The sequence below is a fragment of the Zonotrichia leucophrys genome, chromosome Z (assembly GCF_028769735.1).
Source record: "Zonotrichia leucophrys gambelii isolate GWCS_2022_RI chromosome Z, RI_Zleu_2.0, whole genome shotgun sequence".
NCBI classification, from domain to species: Eukaryota; Metazoa; Chordata; class Aves; order Passeriformes; family Passerellidae; genus Zonotrichia; species Zonotrichia leucophrys.
In genome coordinates, this window is record NC_088200.1 from 58095651 (window position 1) to 58110604 (window position 14954).

The 14954-nt window shown below is 36.5% G+C and overlaps 1 protein-coding gene across 2 annotated transcripts in view; it reads left to right on the plus strand.

The window, feature by feature from the left end:
• The window catches only part of LNPEP (leucyl and cystinyl aminopeptidase), a 51709-nt gene that overhangs the window by 15979 nt on the left and 20776 nt on the right, over positions 1-14954 (plus strand). Inside the window, exons 2-5 of one of the 2 annotated variants that reach the window (XM_064736159.1) lie at positions 4908-5014; positions 7084-7924; positions 10298-10436; positions 13044-13175. In XM_064736159.1, coding sequence (XP_064592229.1) covers positions 7107-7924; positions 10298-10436; positions 13044-13175 — 1089 coding nt within the window. In that variant the 5' untranslated portion in view covers positions 4908-5014; positions 7084-7106. The remainder of the gene's footprint in view (positions 1-4907; positions 5015-7083; positions 7925-10297; positions 10437-13043; positions 13176-14954) is intronic. The other variant, XM_064736158.1, reaches the window with a different exon arrangement.

Below are 14954 nucleotides of genomic sequence, written 5' to 3' on the forward strand. Positions count from 1 at the left end.
TTAATTTTTACAATTCTGTTAAAATCATATTTTTACTAAGTAACTCAGCATAAATACATAGATTTAAGTTATATGTGTAAGTTTGGTCTAGGCTGAATTTCATTTAAAAATCCCCCAAACTTAAAAGAGGTGACTGAATACCATATGCTGTGTTGCTTTTCCATAGTGCTTCTATGTACTTGCATGGCACATCAACGCTTCGGAAATTTAGATAGGACAGTTCAGAGATTTGGTGTATTAAATATTTCTCTGTCTCTACCCTCCTCCTGCTTGAGGTAGAAGATGCAGATTTGCATCAGACAGTTCAGGAAGAAAAGTGTAAACCTTTAATAGTGTTTCCATATCCTTAGTGCCTCAGATGTCCTTAAGCACATTTTAGATGACTCTTTAATGTGAAAAATCACAGTTTTGTTTCTACAGTCAAGTCTAGTCTTTCTAGGAAAGAAGGGAGCATTAAGATTTTTTTCTTACAGTGCCAGCCTTAGTTTGTGGATTTAAAATATTGAATAATTTTAAATTTATATAGAAACTAGTAATAGAAACACATAATGTTTCTGAAAGCTTTTTGAATATTCATTGTACTTTCCTCCTATAGCTAGTTTTGTTCCTTCTTGTATGCAAACTGTACAATACTAGTACATCTGGTTTTAACTGAGTCTCATATTTCATCTTGTTCTGGTCGCTAGCTTGACATGACTACAGACATAAGATATGTATGAGAAATTTCACTAAGTAGGTCTATTTTTGGTTTCCTTTCATAAATATAGATGAGTACTGTGCTGTGAATAATGACTTAATCTTTTCCCTAAAATAACAGATTCTGTAGCAGATATACCTATTATTTGCAAACTTTCTGGAGCCATGCCTGCATAAGTCATATTACCTCTTAAAGACAGTGCAATTGTGGCAGAAAACTGTCATGGCTAGTAGGTTCTTCTAAATTTGTGCTGTTTCTAGTTGGTTTTTTTTCGGATACAATGAGAAATTATTATTTCACTAAGCAAAATATAAATTTTAAGTTACAGTGAAAGCATTTTTTTGCTGTCGAATTTTCAACCTTTGTTTTTTCTTCTTTTTCTGGGAAATAATTGTACTAAATTTACTGCTTTTGATGTGGGGGAAGGCAGTGATTCTGTATGCGTCATTATTTCTGCAGAATTCCCTCATTGGCTTTTCCAAGTGACCTACTGTTAGTACTGACAAGGACTAAACAACTTAAAGAGCAGTAGCATTTCTTCAGTTTTGTATCCATGGCTATGTATGAGTGACTTGCTTCAGTCGTAGCTGCCACATTTCTTTCTGCTTGTCCCAAAGACCAAGTAAGGGAGAGAAGGTCAGGTTCCATGCACTCTAACCATTCTTACTATTTTTACTGATGAGTTAAATGTACATGCAAGCATGCATTTCTCTGCTTGGAGCGTGCTTACATGCCATACACAAAATATTTGCAAGTGCTCATAAGTGGTTCAGATAGTTCCTCAGAGTCCTGGAAACAAGGAATTTTATGCTGTTTCCCAAACATTAACAGTGTAGAACTAATTCTCCAATTCCTAAGTATTAGTAGAGCCTTTGTTCTTCTAGTTTTAGACTGTGTCACACAGTATTTGTGCCCAACAGCATCTTCTCCTCCAACTCACTTTGCTGTCCTGGTGGTAAGCTCATTCATGTATTAGGAGTAACATACTCTGGTCGTAGTACCTGTGCTGAAACCTTGCAAGTGTTTCACCATTACTTCTAGCTGAGGTGGCATCTAGACAGATAGGTAAAGATAAAAAATATGTTTAAAGGGAAAAAAATCCATCTTGGAGTTGCTTTTTGCCCTGCTGAATAGCTTTAACCAAAGCAACCAGGCTTTTAATAGGAGCAAATTTATGTGGTTTGTTTATGGAATTTGCTGTTTTGTCAGCAGCTGTTTCTGCAGAAAAAAGGGCCAATGCTTTTAAATTTGAGCATAAAAGTTATCTCTGCAAAACAGTATTATAACTCTTAATAGCCAATGGCATTGTTAAACATCTATTCCTGAAATCATTGAGCAAAATTATTCTTTGACCTACTATCAGTGAGTTGCTTGATAGCAAAACAAGTAACTTGGCTCACGGTTTTTCTGTTTTTCTTTCTTGACCCACAACGCATGGATGTCTTATTTTGGGCAGGCTTAACTCTGCACCTTCTCTTCTATTATTTATATGCAGCTGAAGTAGTTTACATTCAGTGGGAATCAGTTTTTATTCCAGTTTGTTGCCACACTTTATACCCCTTTACAAGTTTGGTCTGGGTTTTGCTACTTCTGCTGGTACATGCTACCCAATAGTTGTTTTGCTCCTATTCCAGAATTACAGAAAGGTTCTTGCTTATTTTCAGTGGGAGTTTGACTGCTATAATGTGTCAGGTGTTACTGTAATTCCTCTAACATTTTTTCAGTTAAAATATTTTATTATAACTTCTCGCTATTTTAAGATTGTATTGTGGTGAATTTCAGTCTCAGAAAGCAGGAACAGTCTGTCTGAATTGAATAGGATGTTTAGCATTTTTTTAGTTTTAGCTTCTTAATCAGAATTGAGAAATTGAAAAATAAAATCCCTTTGAGCATTTTCTGCATATCTTTTAAAAATGAATGAACTCAATTAATAGGTCTCTTAGATCCATGTAAGACATTTGAGTATTGAGATTTCTGCTCTGAGGTAGAATACCCAGACGTGATCGACATAGATAAAAGACTACTGATTGTGTTTTGCAAGGGAAAAGTACATACTTCTAGAACTAAAAAGAGATATCAGTAGCATTACAGGAAGATACTGTCTCTGAAATATAAAGGAATAATTTCTTTCTGTATTCTGCAGAATATTTATAATGTATTCCAAAAACCAAACATCAGGAGATATTTTGTTGTTGCCCACACTAAAATTCAAAACAGTGCATTGTCTATTAAACTTCAGGAAAAAAGCTTACGTTCTTCTCCTTACTGAGATTGGACCTCTTCAGACAGAATGAATGCTGGGAGCAAATGCTAGACTAGTGTTTTACTTCAACACCTGGTTGTTCCTGCAGGATCATGTGACATGCTGAACATGAGTATTGTGGTGAAGTTGCTTCGTAAGTTTGAGGACTGATTTGTGAGAAGTGAAGAGTGTGTGTTTTGCAGGAGCAAGCTGTGTGCTGCCTTTGTGTCCTTAAGTCACTCTTTACCGCCTGGGTCACATTATCAGAGCCTGTGGGGATTACAGTGTCAAAGACCGCAGTACATACAGCAAGCTCGTTGTACTGATGTCTTGGCGCAAACTGCATTTGAAGTTCACATCCTAAGCATTCTGTCCTCTTCAAAGAAAATAATAGACCCAGCTTTTTACCATCCCTGAATATTGTAATGAGGAGATATCTTGCAATAGATTTTTGGGAATCTGTGCTGTAGGAGGCAGCTGTAAAGAAACTTTCAGAACCATCAGTTTTGAGAAAATATCTGCCTGCCTTAATTTTTTCAGCATAAGGAAGATTAGTTTTCTGGATTTGTCAGTCATATAGTAGTTAACCTCACATCTTTTCTCAGAATTGTTTCTAACTGTGAGTATTCATATTATTCACCATTAAATGTGATAATAGATCATGTATTGGGGAAGATGTTTAAAATCTCTTGCTTTCAGAATAAAAATTTGTAGAAGAATTGTGTAAAATTACTTTTGTTTGGGTATATTTAAGCTTTTAGCTGATGTAGCTAAAAGCTTAAGCTTTTCACCTTTAGGTTCCTAGCATTTTATTAGGACTATTTAGAGAACTGCAAGATTCACTTCCAAGATTTTTTTCTTCTACCTCCTTGTTTGCTCTCATACTAGACTTGTGTTTAGCAAAGATTTAGATTCAAGTTGCCATGCTTGATGGCAGTTGGCTTTTGTAGCACATTTTAGCAGCTCAGATCAGTACTTCCATTATTGTGGGCTCATGTGACCACAAATGTCTCTAGTGCACCTGCAGCCTCTGGCATGACAGTGGTAGTTCACTGGAACCCTGCAAGTTCTTTCCAGGTTAATTTTCCTACTCCTGAATTTATAACAATTTATCCTGTGGTATATTTGGAATATGAATTAATTTGCTTGATATGTGTTTTAAAATGGGAATGTTTGTTGCTTGGCCATACATGATATGAGAGATGACCGTGAAATGTGATGCTTGCAATCATGCTCCTCAAGATGCTTCTTATTCCGTGTGGCATGTTTCAGTTTAAGAATACTGTGGCTTTCCTCTTCGTGTGTCTGTTTATCTCATATTGTAACAGCTCATGGGCTAAAATTGAAATATCATAAAAGTTCAGTTCACTCACACTGTCATGTTATCAATGTCAGTGAACCAGCAGGAAGCAAAGAGTTCAGAATTGATCTGAGTGTTAAAGTTTTAAACAAATTTTCTGTGGTTCATCTCCTAAAAATGTGTTCTGTGAATAAAGGATAAAAAGACTTTTATGTCAGCATAAATAGCTCTAGTAACCTTTTGATACTTGGTCTGTGTTCTTTCCAATGGAGAGTAGTTGTCTGGTGATGCTTTTGATATGCAGTAAAGTTTTGATCTTACAGATTTTGATTACTTCCAGTTTGTGCAAATACTTCTGTAGAAATTGCCTGTAACTCTTGTTTTCCTAGAAATTAACGTCTGTAGATATTAAAACTGTGAATTGTCTTGAAGCTAACTTGTAGTTTAACTTTTCTATCGTAGTTTTAGTTTGAGATTTTTTAGTATAATTCTTTTTCACTGAAAAAGTTGTTACTACATGCATGCAACTTTGAAAATACTGTCTTTAGAAGTAATTTACTAGAGAATAAGTTCCTCAAAAAGCAAACTGTACTCTGAACCTCAGAGCTGATGAAACCTACTTTCTGCTAGATTTATGCACTTTATCTTTCTCCTCCTTCCCTCTGCAGTGCCTCCCATGTCTTCTACCTCTTTTGCTGGCCATGCAACTGCACATGCCATGGCTGGGCTTGGAGCTGTGTACTGATTGACTGCTACCTTTTGGAGTGGTTAAGATGTGAGTCTTAATACCTGCCTTTTCTACATAGCAGATATGGATTTGGGTGTCTTCTACCAGCCCCTGGTTGTTTTGGGGTGGGATTTCATTGGGTCTTGAAGAAATTTGGTCTTAAGCCTGTTTTCAAATTTGATTGAAGCTAGTCAGCAGATTTTGAAAGCAGCCAAGAGTAGTCAAGAAATTATGTTAAAAGTTATAGTGAATTTTTGATTAACTGTTCTTGGAAGGAGAGGAATTGTAAAAGAGTTTCTGTTGCACAATACTTTCTTTACGCATTTTTTCCCTCCACTAGTTTGCCTATGTGTTTTCATTTCTAATTTAACTTTAGCTTTCTGTCCTCTCAGTTGTGTGTGGCTCCCAGTCTGACATGCAAGTGCATGTGTTCCAGTGTAGAAGTCATGGTGCTAGAGCACTGAATGCAATCTCAGCCTGAAGGCTGGCTTGTGAGCCCTGTACTGGGAAATGGCATAAGAATAGAAAATTCTGGAAGCTGCTTTTGCCTAGAGGTTGGAACAGATGGCGCCCTGAAATCCCTTCCAGCCTCAGATATCTTGTGACCCTCTGATCATTTTCCTTCTTAGAGAAGGTAGATCCAAGTTTCACCAAACTTCCTGCTTTCATACATTGCTGTATCTCCTGATCAGGTTGAGTAGTACCTTTCTCTTACTGGATTTTCTGGGGAAGGATTTTTTAAATTTTGTTTTTACCTTATTTTAAGGCCTTTTTGTTGCTACAGCTACTGAACTCCAGTTCTTCTGATTTTGTGGCTTTGAAACAGGAAGTCTTGATACATTTAGAGTGAATGTTGAGGAACTTAGTATATTTAGTTTGAAATATTCTTGCCATCTTTTCTTTAAAATGTTTTATTTTCACTTCTGAGGTTTTCAGCCATATAGAAACTTGACTTTCATAAAATGAAAAATAAAATAAATTATACATTGGAGGAACAGTTATATTCTAGGTTGTTGATAGATTGGCAAAATGTGCATTCTAGCCAGAAATTAATACAAGTTAGCCTACTTTATAGTAAGCTTACATGCAGAGCAAAATTCAGCTTTCTTCTTCTGGAAACAAATAATGTGGAAGATAGAGATGTGATGTGAATATTGGTCAGTTGACTGTAGACAGGCGTGTCCAAAAGATATTAGACTAATTTCTGAATCCTTGCAGTTGGGCAAGAGTGTTTTCTAGTCCCTTGGATAGATAGAACTGTGTCTGGAGACTGATTAGCTAAAAGATAACCTTTTGCATAAACAAAGATACAGAAGATACGATCAGAAGTTTGATCAAAATGTAACTCTATATTGTAAAAATGTGATTTTAAAATTTGATATGAATTTCAATTCCTCATTTATATTCACTGGTCCATTATCTATTAGGACAAATTTTATAGAGGCAAACAGTCTGATTGGCACTGATTTGACTTCTTAGGTGGCTGGATTGTTTAAAGGATTATCTTAAATGAAGATGTCAGTTGGAACTCTGACTTTTATACTGCTGTTTTTCTGTGAGAAGTATTTTTATGGTTTTTGCAATGTTTGTGAAAAACTTAAGTTTAAAAATGTCTAATGAGTGTGTTATTTGTGTGGCTGCCCTCACATTGGCAGATTTTCTCCTCTGCTAAAGAACTCAAAAAGTAGCATATTTGAAACACTTCTAGAACTGTATTGGCTGTTGTGCTTTACTGTGCAACATAAGAAATAATCCAACTTGAAGAATTTAGTTGAGTACAAATATAATTTACTGAAGTAGAGGAAATGCAGGCAAGCCAGTGACATCAGTGGACTGGCAGAGCAGTGCAGTGGTCTAGCTGACCTCCAGTTATGGTGTAATATGCTTTTGATTATGCCCAAGGAGAGCATCCTTTTGAAGATACTGAAAGCAAAGTTAGTGTAGGCAGAAAAGCGTAGAAATATTTCCAGGAAACAAACTTAGGAGAGAAAATGGAAGAGATCTTGATGGTATATACTGTAAAGACGTTTCCCATTCTGTAATTCAGTGAAATTTCTTGGAGATGTTAAAATCAAGCCTGTTGTTTATGATTTAATATATGGTCATTTATTTTTCAGATAAAATCCAGTTACCCAGGAATATGATTGAGAATAGCATGTTTGAAGAGGAGCCCGATGTGGTTGACCTGGCAAAAGAGCCTTGTTTACATCCACTGGAGCCTGATGAAGTGGAATATGAACCAAGAAGCTCTCGTCTCTTGGTGCGTGGCCTTGGAGAACATGAAATGGATGATGATGAGGAGGATTATGAGTCATCAGCAAAATTGTTGGGGATGTCCTTCATGAACAGAAGCTCGAGTCTGCAGAATAACATGTCTGCATATAGACAAAATCCAAATGGATCATGCTCAGTTCCCTCTACGAGGACCTTGGTGGTTTGCACAGTTGCTTTTGTGATTGCATTTTCATTAATAATAGTGATTTATCTTCTTCCCAAGTGTACATTTACCAAAGAAGGCTGCCATAAAAAAAATCATACAATGGAACTAATATATCCTTTGGCAACCAATGGAAAACTATTTCCATGGGCAAAAATTAGACTTCCTCCTGATGTTGTACCACTGCACTATGATCTTGTCTTGCAGCCAAATTTAACTACTCTGAAATTTACAGGCTCCGTAAAGATAGTGGTCAACATCCTCCATGTAACTCGGAAGATTGTACTTCACAGCTCAGGACTTAATATCACCAAGGCGACAATTACTTCAGCACAAGGGCAGCAAGCAAAGCCAGTTGAATTCCTGGAATATCCATTGCATGACCAGATTGCACTCATTGCTCCGGAGGCTCTCCTTGCTGGACAGAATTACACTGTCGACATGGAATATTCATCTAATTTATCAGACACCTACTATGGCTTCTACAAAATTTCTTACAAGGATGAGAACTCTAAGCAAAGGTATGCCCACTAATACAGCTTCTCTGTTCTGTCACTTCTAGATTGTGCTTTGATAACAGAAATAAAAAGGTTGCTTTTTTTAATGGACATTTTATGCAACTTATTCCCGTTGAGAAAAACCAGTCTTTTATCTCTTGATTAATCTACCTGAAAAATGTCTTTCATGGATGAGTTCCTTAAGTCAGGGCAGCCTCTCCTACAGTGAAGTGTACTTCAGTGTGGAGGTTGTAGGTGGTTGTAGTGTGGCTTTTTTGGTTTGTTAAATTTTTAATTTCTCTCTTTGGAAATTCTTCCCACATTTCTTGAGCCCTTAAGTCTCAAGGCAGGGACTGAAGAAACAAAGTCCTGTCCTCATAAAAAGATTCCAGGTTCAAGACCACCAGAGGAACCCAGTGGGGCCCAAAGGGATGCACCACACAGTCGTAAGGGAACGGAGAGATGTCAGTGCCAAGACACTCTCAGTCATATGTGAAAAAGTCACAGCAGTCAGGCAGTCTCACACGACTGGAGAAAAGGGAAACATCACACTTACTTTTGCAAAGAGTAAATTAGTGCTTTTTATCAAGATTATTAAAAATTGGCCCTCCCTCCCCACTTTAGATGGGCCTTATGTTGGTCATGTACTTAAGAGTGTTCATGCCTTTGTGGGCAAGTAACTATTTGTGCAGGTCTTCTAGAAACAGTGTGATGCAATAAAAAAGAGACAGGAAGAGCAGTGTGGGTTAGCTAAGCAACTTATTGCAGGCATTAAAAACATGAATTCCCACAAAGCAAGCAGACGTAAGAGTGCAGTGGCAAGTGTAGAAGGCAAACATTACCTAGATGATTGAAGTTCAGTGGATTTTTTTTTCCTATTCCGATGTAGCTGCAGCTTTCTTTTCTGTTTGTATTTACTGTAGTAGAAAGAGAATGCTTAATTGTTCACAGAGGAAAAATACAACCTGTAAGTAGTTTTTTGAGGTTTTGTCCCCCTTCAGTCCAGTGCTACCTGCTTTTGTTCAGGAAAAGGGTGTTTTAACCTGTATGTTGAACGTGTGTTAACCTGTATGTTTTCAGTAAATCCTTTCCAGATAACTCTTCAGTGATTTCATAATTTTCACTGCCTTGCCTGCCTCTTCTTTTTGCAGGGGCATTGTGTCTGTCTGTCTGTTGTCTGTAGTTTTACAAATGCAGACTACTCTGATAAGCTCTGTTGTTACTGTACTTTCTATATAAAACTCAAACTGTCAATCGATTTTGGAAGAAAATATGTTTAGTTTAGTTCTACTTTCTTTTGAATATTTTTTAAATCAACACAAAAATACAAAATTACAAAATGGCAAAATAACTCACTTAGCTTGTTGCCCAAAACAAAACATAAAATAAATAAATAGGGCTTTATTTCTATTTTTATGCAGAATGGTTCTTTATTCTTTGCTTTTTTTCTGCACAATCTTGCAGTGAAACTGCATTAATTTGTCAGAGGTAAGAAAAGAGTAAGAAGTTAAAAGCAGACATCTTGTGAGTTGTCAGCACTGTGTCTTCTCAGAAAAGCTGTATATCCAAAAATGTTTGAATCATAATGCAGAACAAATAAACCACCTAAACATTTCTGGGTAGTCTGGCAGTAGGTTAAAAAATAAAAACAAGAAAGAAAAAAACCAAAAATGTGTACCATCTTCTCCGTGTAGCACCAGTAAGTACTTCAATTAGTAGACTTGCTGAACTCTGTGTTGTCTTGCTGGTGTGAAAGTCAGAGATGCTCTCCATCAAAAGCTGTAATTTCCATGGCTAGTTAGTGTAAAAATAGTGGAGAAGGAAGATAGACTCCTGAGAAGTCGTCTTGCAATATTAATAGCTGTTGTATTAGAGACAAGACAGTACATGAACTTGGACAGAATCCATCTACTAGCCAGCACAGGGAGCAGGCACACAGTTAGATGAACTGTGGGAACATCTGCAGGAAATGGCCTGGCAATTAGATGAAAAGGCTCCCTTGCAGCCCTATCTACTGCTGAGGTTTCCACTCTTATTTAATATTTATGCTTGCTAATTTAATTTTTCAATCTTCTTTTTGCTCCTTCTCTCTGGAAACTGTCTGGCTTATATTTTGGCAATTGTTTTGTAAGTGGGTTATTTCAGATGTTTTCTTCTTCGTTCAGAAAGCAAAAAATAGCCAAGAAGATTACTCCTCAAATAAGTATGTTACTTGGGTTTTAAAGAAAAAATTGTGAATGAAACATTTATTCTGACTGGCCCAGCCAGTCTTCAAAAAGTTATTCCCATAACAAGCTCTTAGAATGTTTGGAAGGGAAATGACTGTTCTATTGTAACTAAACTGACATTTATGCTTTTAGTAATTGTTATTTTGCTCTTCTCCACTCTTACCATTAGGTGGTTTGCAGCAACTCAGTTTGAACCTCTGGCAGCAAGGTCTGCTTTTCCATGCTTTGATGAACCAGCACTTAAAGCTACTTTTTTAATCAAGATCAAAAGGGATGAGAAACTTTCCACTCTGTCAAATATGCTAAAGGTACCTGATTTTGTAGGGCAATTTTAGTAGAGCTGCTGCCTAGGTAATCCATTTCAGTGTTTATTGCATTAATGTCCAAGTGATTTACCTGAGTGGGTAAGCTATAAACTGTATGACTTTATCAACTGTTTTGTTCTTGAAGACTTGAACTTTGCAGAGAAAACACTTGTTCAATGCATTGCACAGTGTAGGATGTTACTGACAGACATTTGAATGACTGAAGGATTCCTGTTGGAAATCAAATGAACTATTTTTTTGCAAAGGCTATGTTGTGGATGATGTTGGTCTCAACAGCCCTTGAGGTTTGCTTTTGAGTTTTCCATGTTTGCTGCTGCTGCACATGTGCAGAGTACTGGAGTACCTCCAGCAGTAGTTTGTGTAATTAGCACCAGTCTATGTGAAAGATGTCTGATCTTGAAGGATGTGCTTCTGTGGCTAAATGAGGGGAGGTGTGGTATTGTCACAGAGTCAGCTCCAGAATGTGAATGAGGAATCTGACATTCCTTCGGCTAGAATTTTTCAGACAAAATCTTTCAGGAGCTTATCTGAATTTTATGGTGATAGTTTATGTCATTATGCCTTTGACAAACTTTTATGGAAGCCTAATTCAGTTAGACAGACGAGAAAGACTGACATTACCTACTTGTGTCTGAACTAGTTTTTCTCTCATCAAAACATTACCACCATTTATCATCCAGCAGAAACTCAATACTGACGTTGGTCTGATCTGTAAATGAGAAAATTAGACCTTTGGTGTTTCTGGTGCATTTATGTACACTGTGCAGCTTGGGTTCCAGGAAGCTGTCTAAAGCTCAGGGTGCTGATGCAGATGCCTTGTTTTTGAAAACCAAGCTAATAACTACAACCTTATGAAACAGGTACCTTTTCACAGTGTACAAGCATTTGTTTGGATTTGTGGTGATTCTTAGCCATACAGGAAGAAATGAACTCGGGTGGACCACTCTTCTGTTTTATGTAAAAAAGAAAGGGTGCTCACTCAGTCTCCTCTGCTAGGAGCTGGGCAAGTGGTTAATGTGCTGGTCAAGCTGGTCAAGATGCTAATAATGCTAAGATTGTGGGTCAGAGCCCTGTATGGGCCATTCACTTGGACTTGGATTCTGTGGTCCTTGTAGGTGCCTTCCAACTCAGAATATTTTGTAATGTGTGCAGCAGACATTGCTGAAATAATCATCTATATCTACGTGACCAAGAGATCTCCGAAGTAGGCCTTGTCAGCTAGTGTGTACATCACTAACTTGGCAACATACAGTGTCTTGACATGGATTAAGGCTAGAAATAAACTCTGTATTTTGGGGCTGTCGAGCTACCTTTGTGGTTTTGTTTGTCCTGGTTTTGGTTTGGGTATGTTGTTTGTTTTTTCGGGGTTTTTTTTTTTTTTTTTTTTTGTTTTGTTTTGTTTTGTTTTGTTTTTAAATGAGGACAACTAATTTTTAAACCAGTTTATCTGCAGCTGCAGCAGATTTTCTTAAACAGACGGTCATCTCCTTATGAAGCAAAAGCTCTGATAAAGGCAGAAATTTATGAATTCACTGGAGAAATTGAAATATGGCATTCTGCTCATGCATAATGGTCAGTTGTAATAGTGGTTATGGCTTCAGGTTTAAAAATCCATTTCTTTTTAAGGCTGACAGTTAAATTTTCAGTGACAATTAAATGTCAAAACGTTTGGTTTCAAATGGTCTTGTTTAAAACTAATATTGTTGTTGTTTTTGAAGTTTGTGGGTTTGGAAAATAAAATCATATATGAAGTTTCAGAATTTATAAACTGCCATCTTTCTTTCCAGATCTTTAGTATTTTGCACTATAGTGGTTTTAAAAATTTTGCTTTGTTCTTTTTGTATTTCATGTTTGTGAAGGAATACATAGAAAAAAGAAATATAGCATGCTTTTCTAGGACTAGTATTAAAGAAAACTGCACAGACAGTAAGTTGGGTACAGTACAGTATCTTATTTCTGTATAGTATTTTACTGTGTGCTCAGAAAACTGGGCAGACGGTCACTTTTGTCAATGTGTTTAAGCTGGGCATCTTTTTGCTTTGAAGTAATTGGTCTTAGGTTTTCCTCAGTTTTTGAAATGCATTCTCTTTTGATTTATAAAAGTGCATCTGATTAATATTTTGTTCAATTTTAAAATAGCAAGTATGTCTGGTTACCTAGTTTTGCTGAGACTTATGGAGAGAGACTGATGTAACACCAATGTTTTCAGTAGGGTATGCTGAAATATGTCCATGGTCTAGCCTAATGCTCCCTTGAATCAATGCTGATCTGTGTGTTGACTTTGGATTATACTGGATTTTAAATGCAATCCATATTAGGTTAGTTTGTCCAACAGAGTAGTAGTTTGGTAATACTACATAATAAAACTTGACAAATAATTTTTGTATATATAAGTGTAAATGTTTCATGTCTTCCTAAACTTGTTACATTGTTGTAAGCATCATCAGTCCCTCTGAAATATAACAAAAGTAAAAAGATATTATGTAAGTGTGCCTATAAACTGTTTGTAGCATGAAATAATTACTTAGCATTGATTTCTTTTATGTCTTAGTGTTCTTTTGTCTGCATTAATAATCATTTCCCCTGCAGAAAGCCACTACACCTGTGACAAATGGAATTGTTCAAGATGAGTTTTTTGTGAGTTTGAAGATGAGCACCTATCTACTAGCTTTTGTTGTTGCAGACTTGAAAAACATCAGCAGGGAAACTAATGGGACTCTGGTATGTGTTTGTTTCACTTTAAGTTCTGCTTCACTCTTCCCAAGCTGATCAGGCTACTAAACGAAACAAAATGATCCCCAAGCAAAAATGCAAACTCTGTCTCTTTTAAATTTATTTATCTTCTTGGTTTCATTATGCTCATCATAGGTAGGGGACAAAAGCCATATGCTGTAAAGTGGACTGAGGTGATACCAGGCTGAATACACTTTTACAACAAGAGACTCTGCGTCAGGTCTTGTTAAAAGTGGGAATTTACAAAATGCAGAATTCTTAAGAACTTTCAGAGCCAGCAGCTTTAAACTCTTCTTTTCGATGCTTCGTCTGTCAACAGTAATGTCATACAAACCAGGAGTTGTTCTGAGAATGTAAAGAAATGTGACAAGTTTCTAGAAACACCTACACATGGTTTCAACCACTGCCACAAAAATTTTCTGTACCTGCCAAGATAACGTATCTGAAAAACTCATGCTCTACAGTAAAGCAAATTTAGGTGGACTTTAAAATCTGCATTTAGTCACTTATATACAATTATTTAATTTTGCTTTTCCAAAAGTTCCAGACATCAAAAAGTAGGTCCTGCTTGAGCTTTATCCTTTGCAAGGGTATGGCCTATTTCTGTAATGTGTGCAGTTAGAGAAACTAAAGAATAAATGTGGTAATATTAGTAGTTGTTCCTTAATCTTATTTTAGAAAGTGCAGAAGCTTCATATAGGCAACGACTTTCATGACTCGTTAGCAGAAACTGCCCCTTTGTGGTGAAATGTCAGAACTGCCTATGTACCAAGAAAATGCCAGAGGGAATAGTGCTAGTAGCATTGTAGAAGGAGAAGCCCTCTCTTTAGTCCCATAAATAAACACAAGTAAAGATGCAAGACAGGCTTTAATTCTGATCTAGACAAGTATTTCTAATGAAAGATGAATAGAAGAGGTTGTTACACTTTTTTTTTTTTTGCCTTTGTGGCTTTTATTCAGGTCTCTATTTGAACTGTATACTGCTGAAACCATACAGTCAGCTCTTTGAGGCAGATAACTTTTTAACTTAATAAGAATACTTCTTATTTATATTTATTATTTTTAATTTCTTCTTTTTTTAAAAAATGTATTAGTGTTTTAATCTTTTTAAGAATACTTGCCACCATGAAGGGAGAAAGCATAAGAATACCAAGTAAAGTCAGAGTTTTAGTAGGTCTGAAGTAGTCTCATGAGTGTCCAGCAGGCCAAGGAAGTCAGTAAAAAGGAAGCATATATTGGCATTTCCCAGGAAATAGAGACCCAGAATGCTTTCAGCTGTTTGTGGTTGGGAGATGCAAAGAATTTGAGCTTCACACAGAAGAAGTTTATTGTCATGAAAGCTTTAAGATAGTGCAGAGTTGAAGTAAAGTTGCTTCATAAGATAGTGCAGAGTTGAAGTAAAGTTGCTTCATGCTTATACTTTTGTACTCCAGGAGCACTGGACTGGATTCTTATTCATATGTGCTTCATTCAGACTCTAAAATTAAAAAGTGACCTTTTCCATCTGTTTGACATGTCATTTGTTGAATTAATTTATAGCACAGGAAGAGCGGCTCCTTTTTTATAGAACTGGAATATGATTGTCCACTTACTTCTTTGTTTGTGTACAGAAGGGTGTCCTAAACATGAATGTACCTGTAACCTAATCAAACATGTTTTCTTGATACATAAGGGGGAGATTGTAACCTCTCAAATTTTTATATAAATGCTTCTTACATCATGTCTAATGTGGCCATAGGGATGAGCTTTATGCCAACTTTTTTTTTG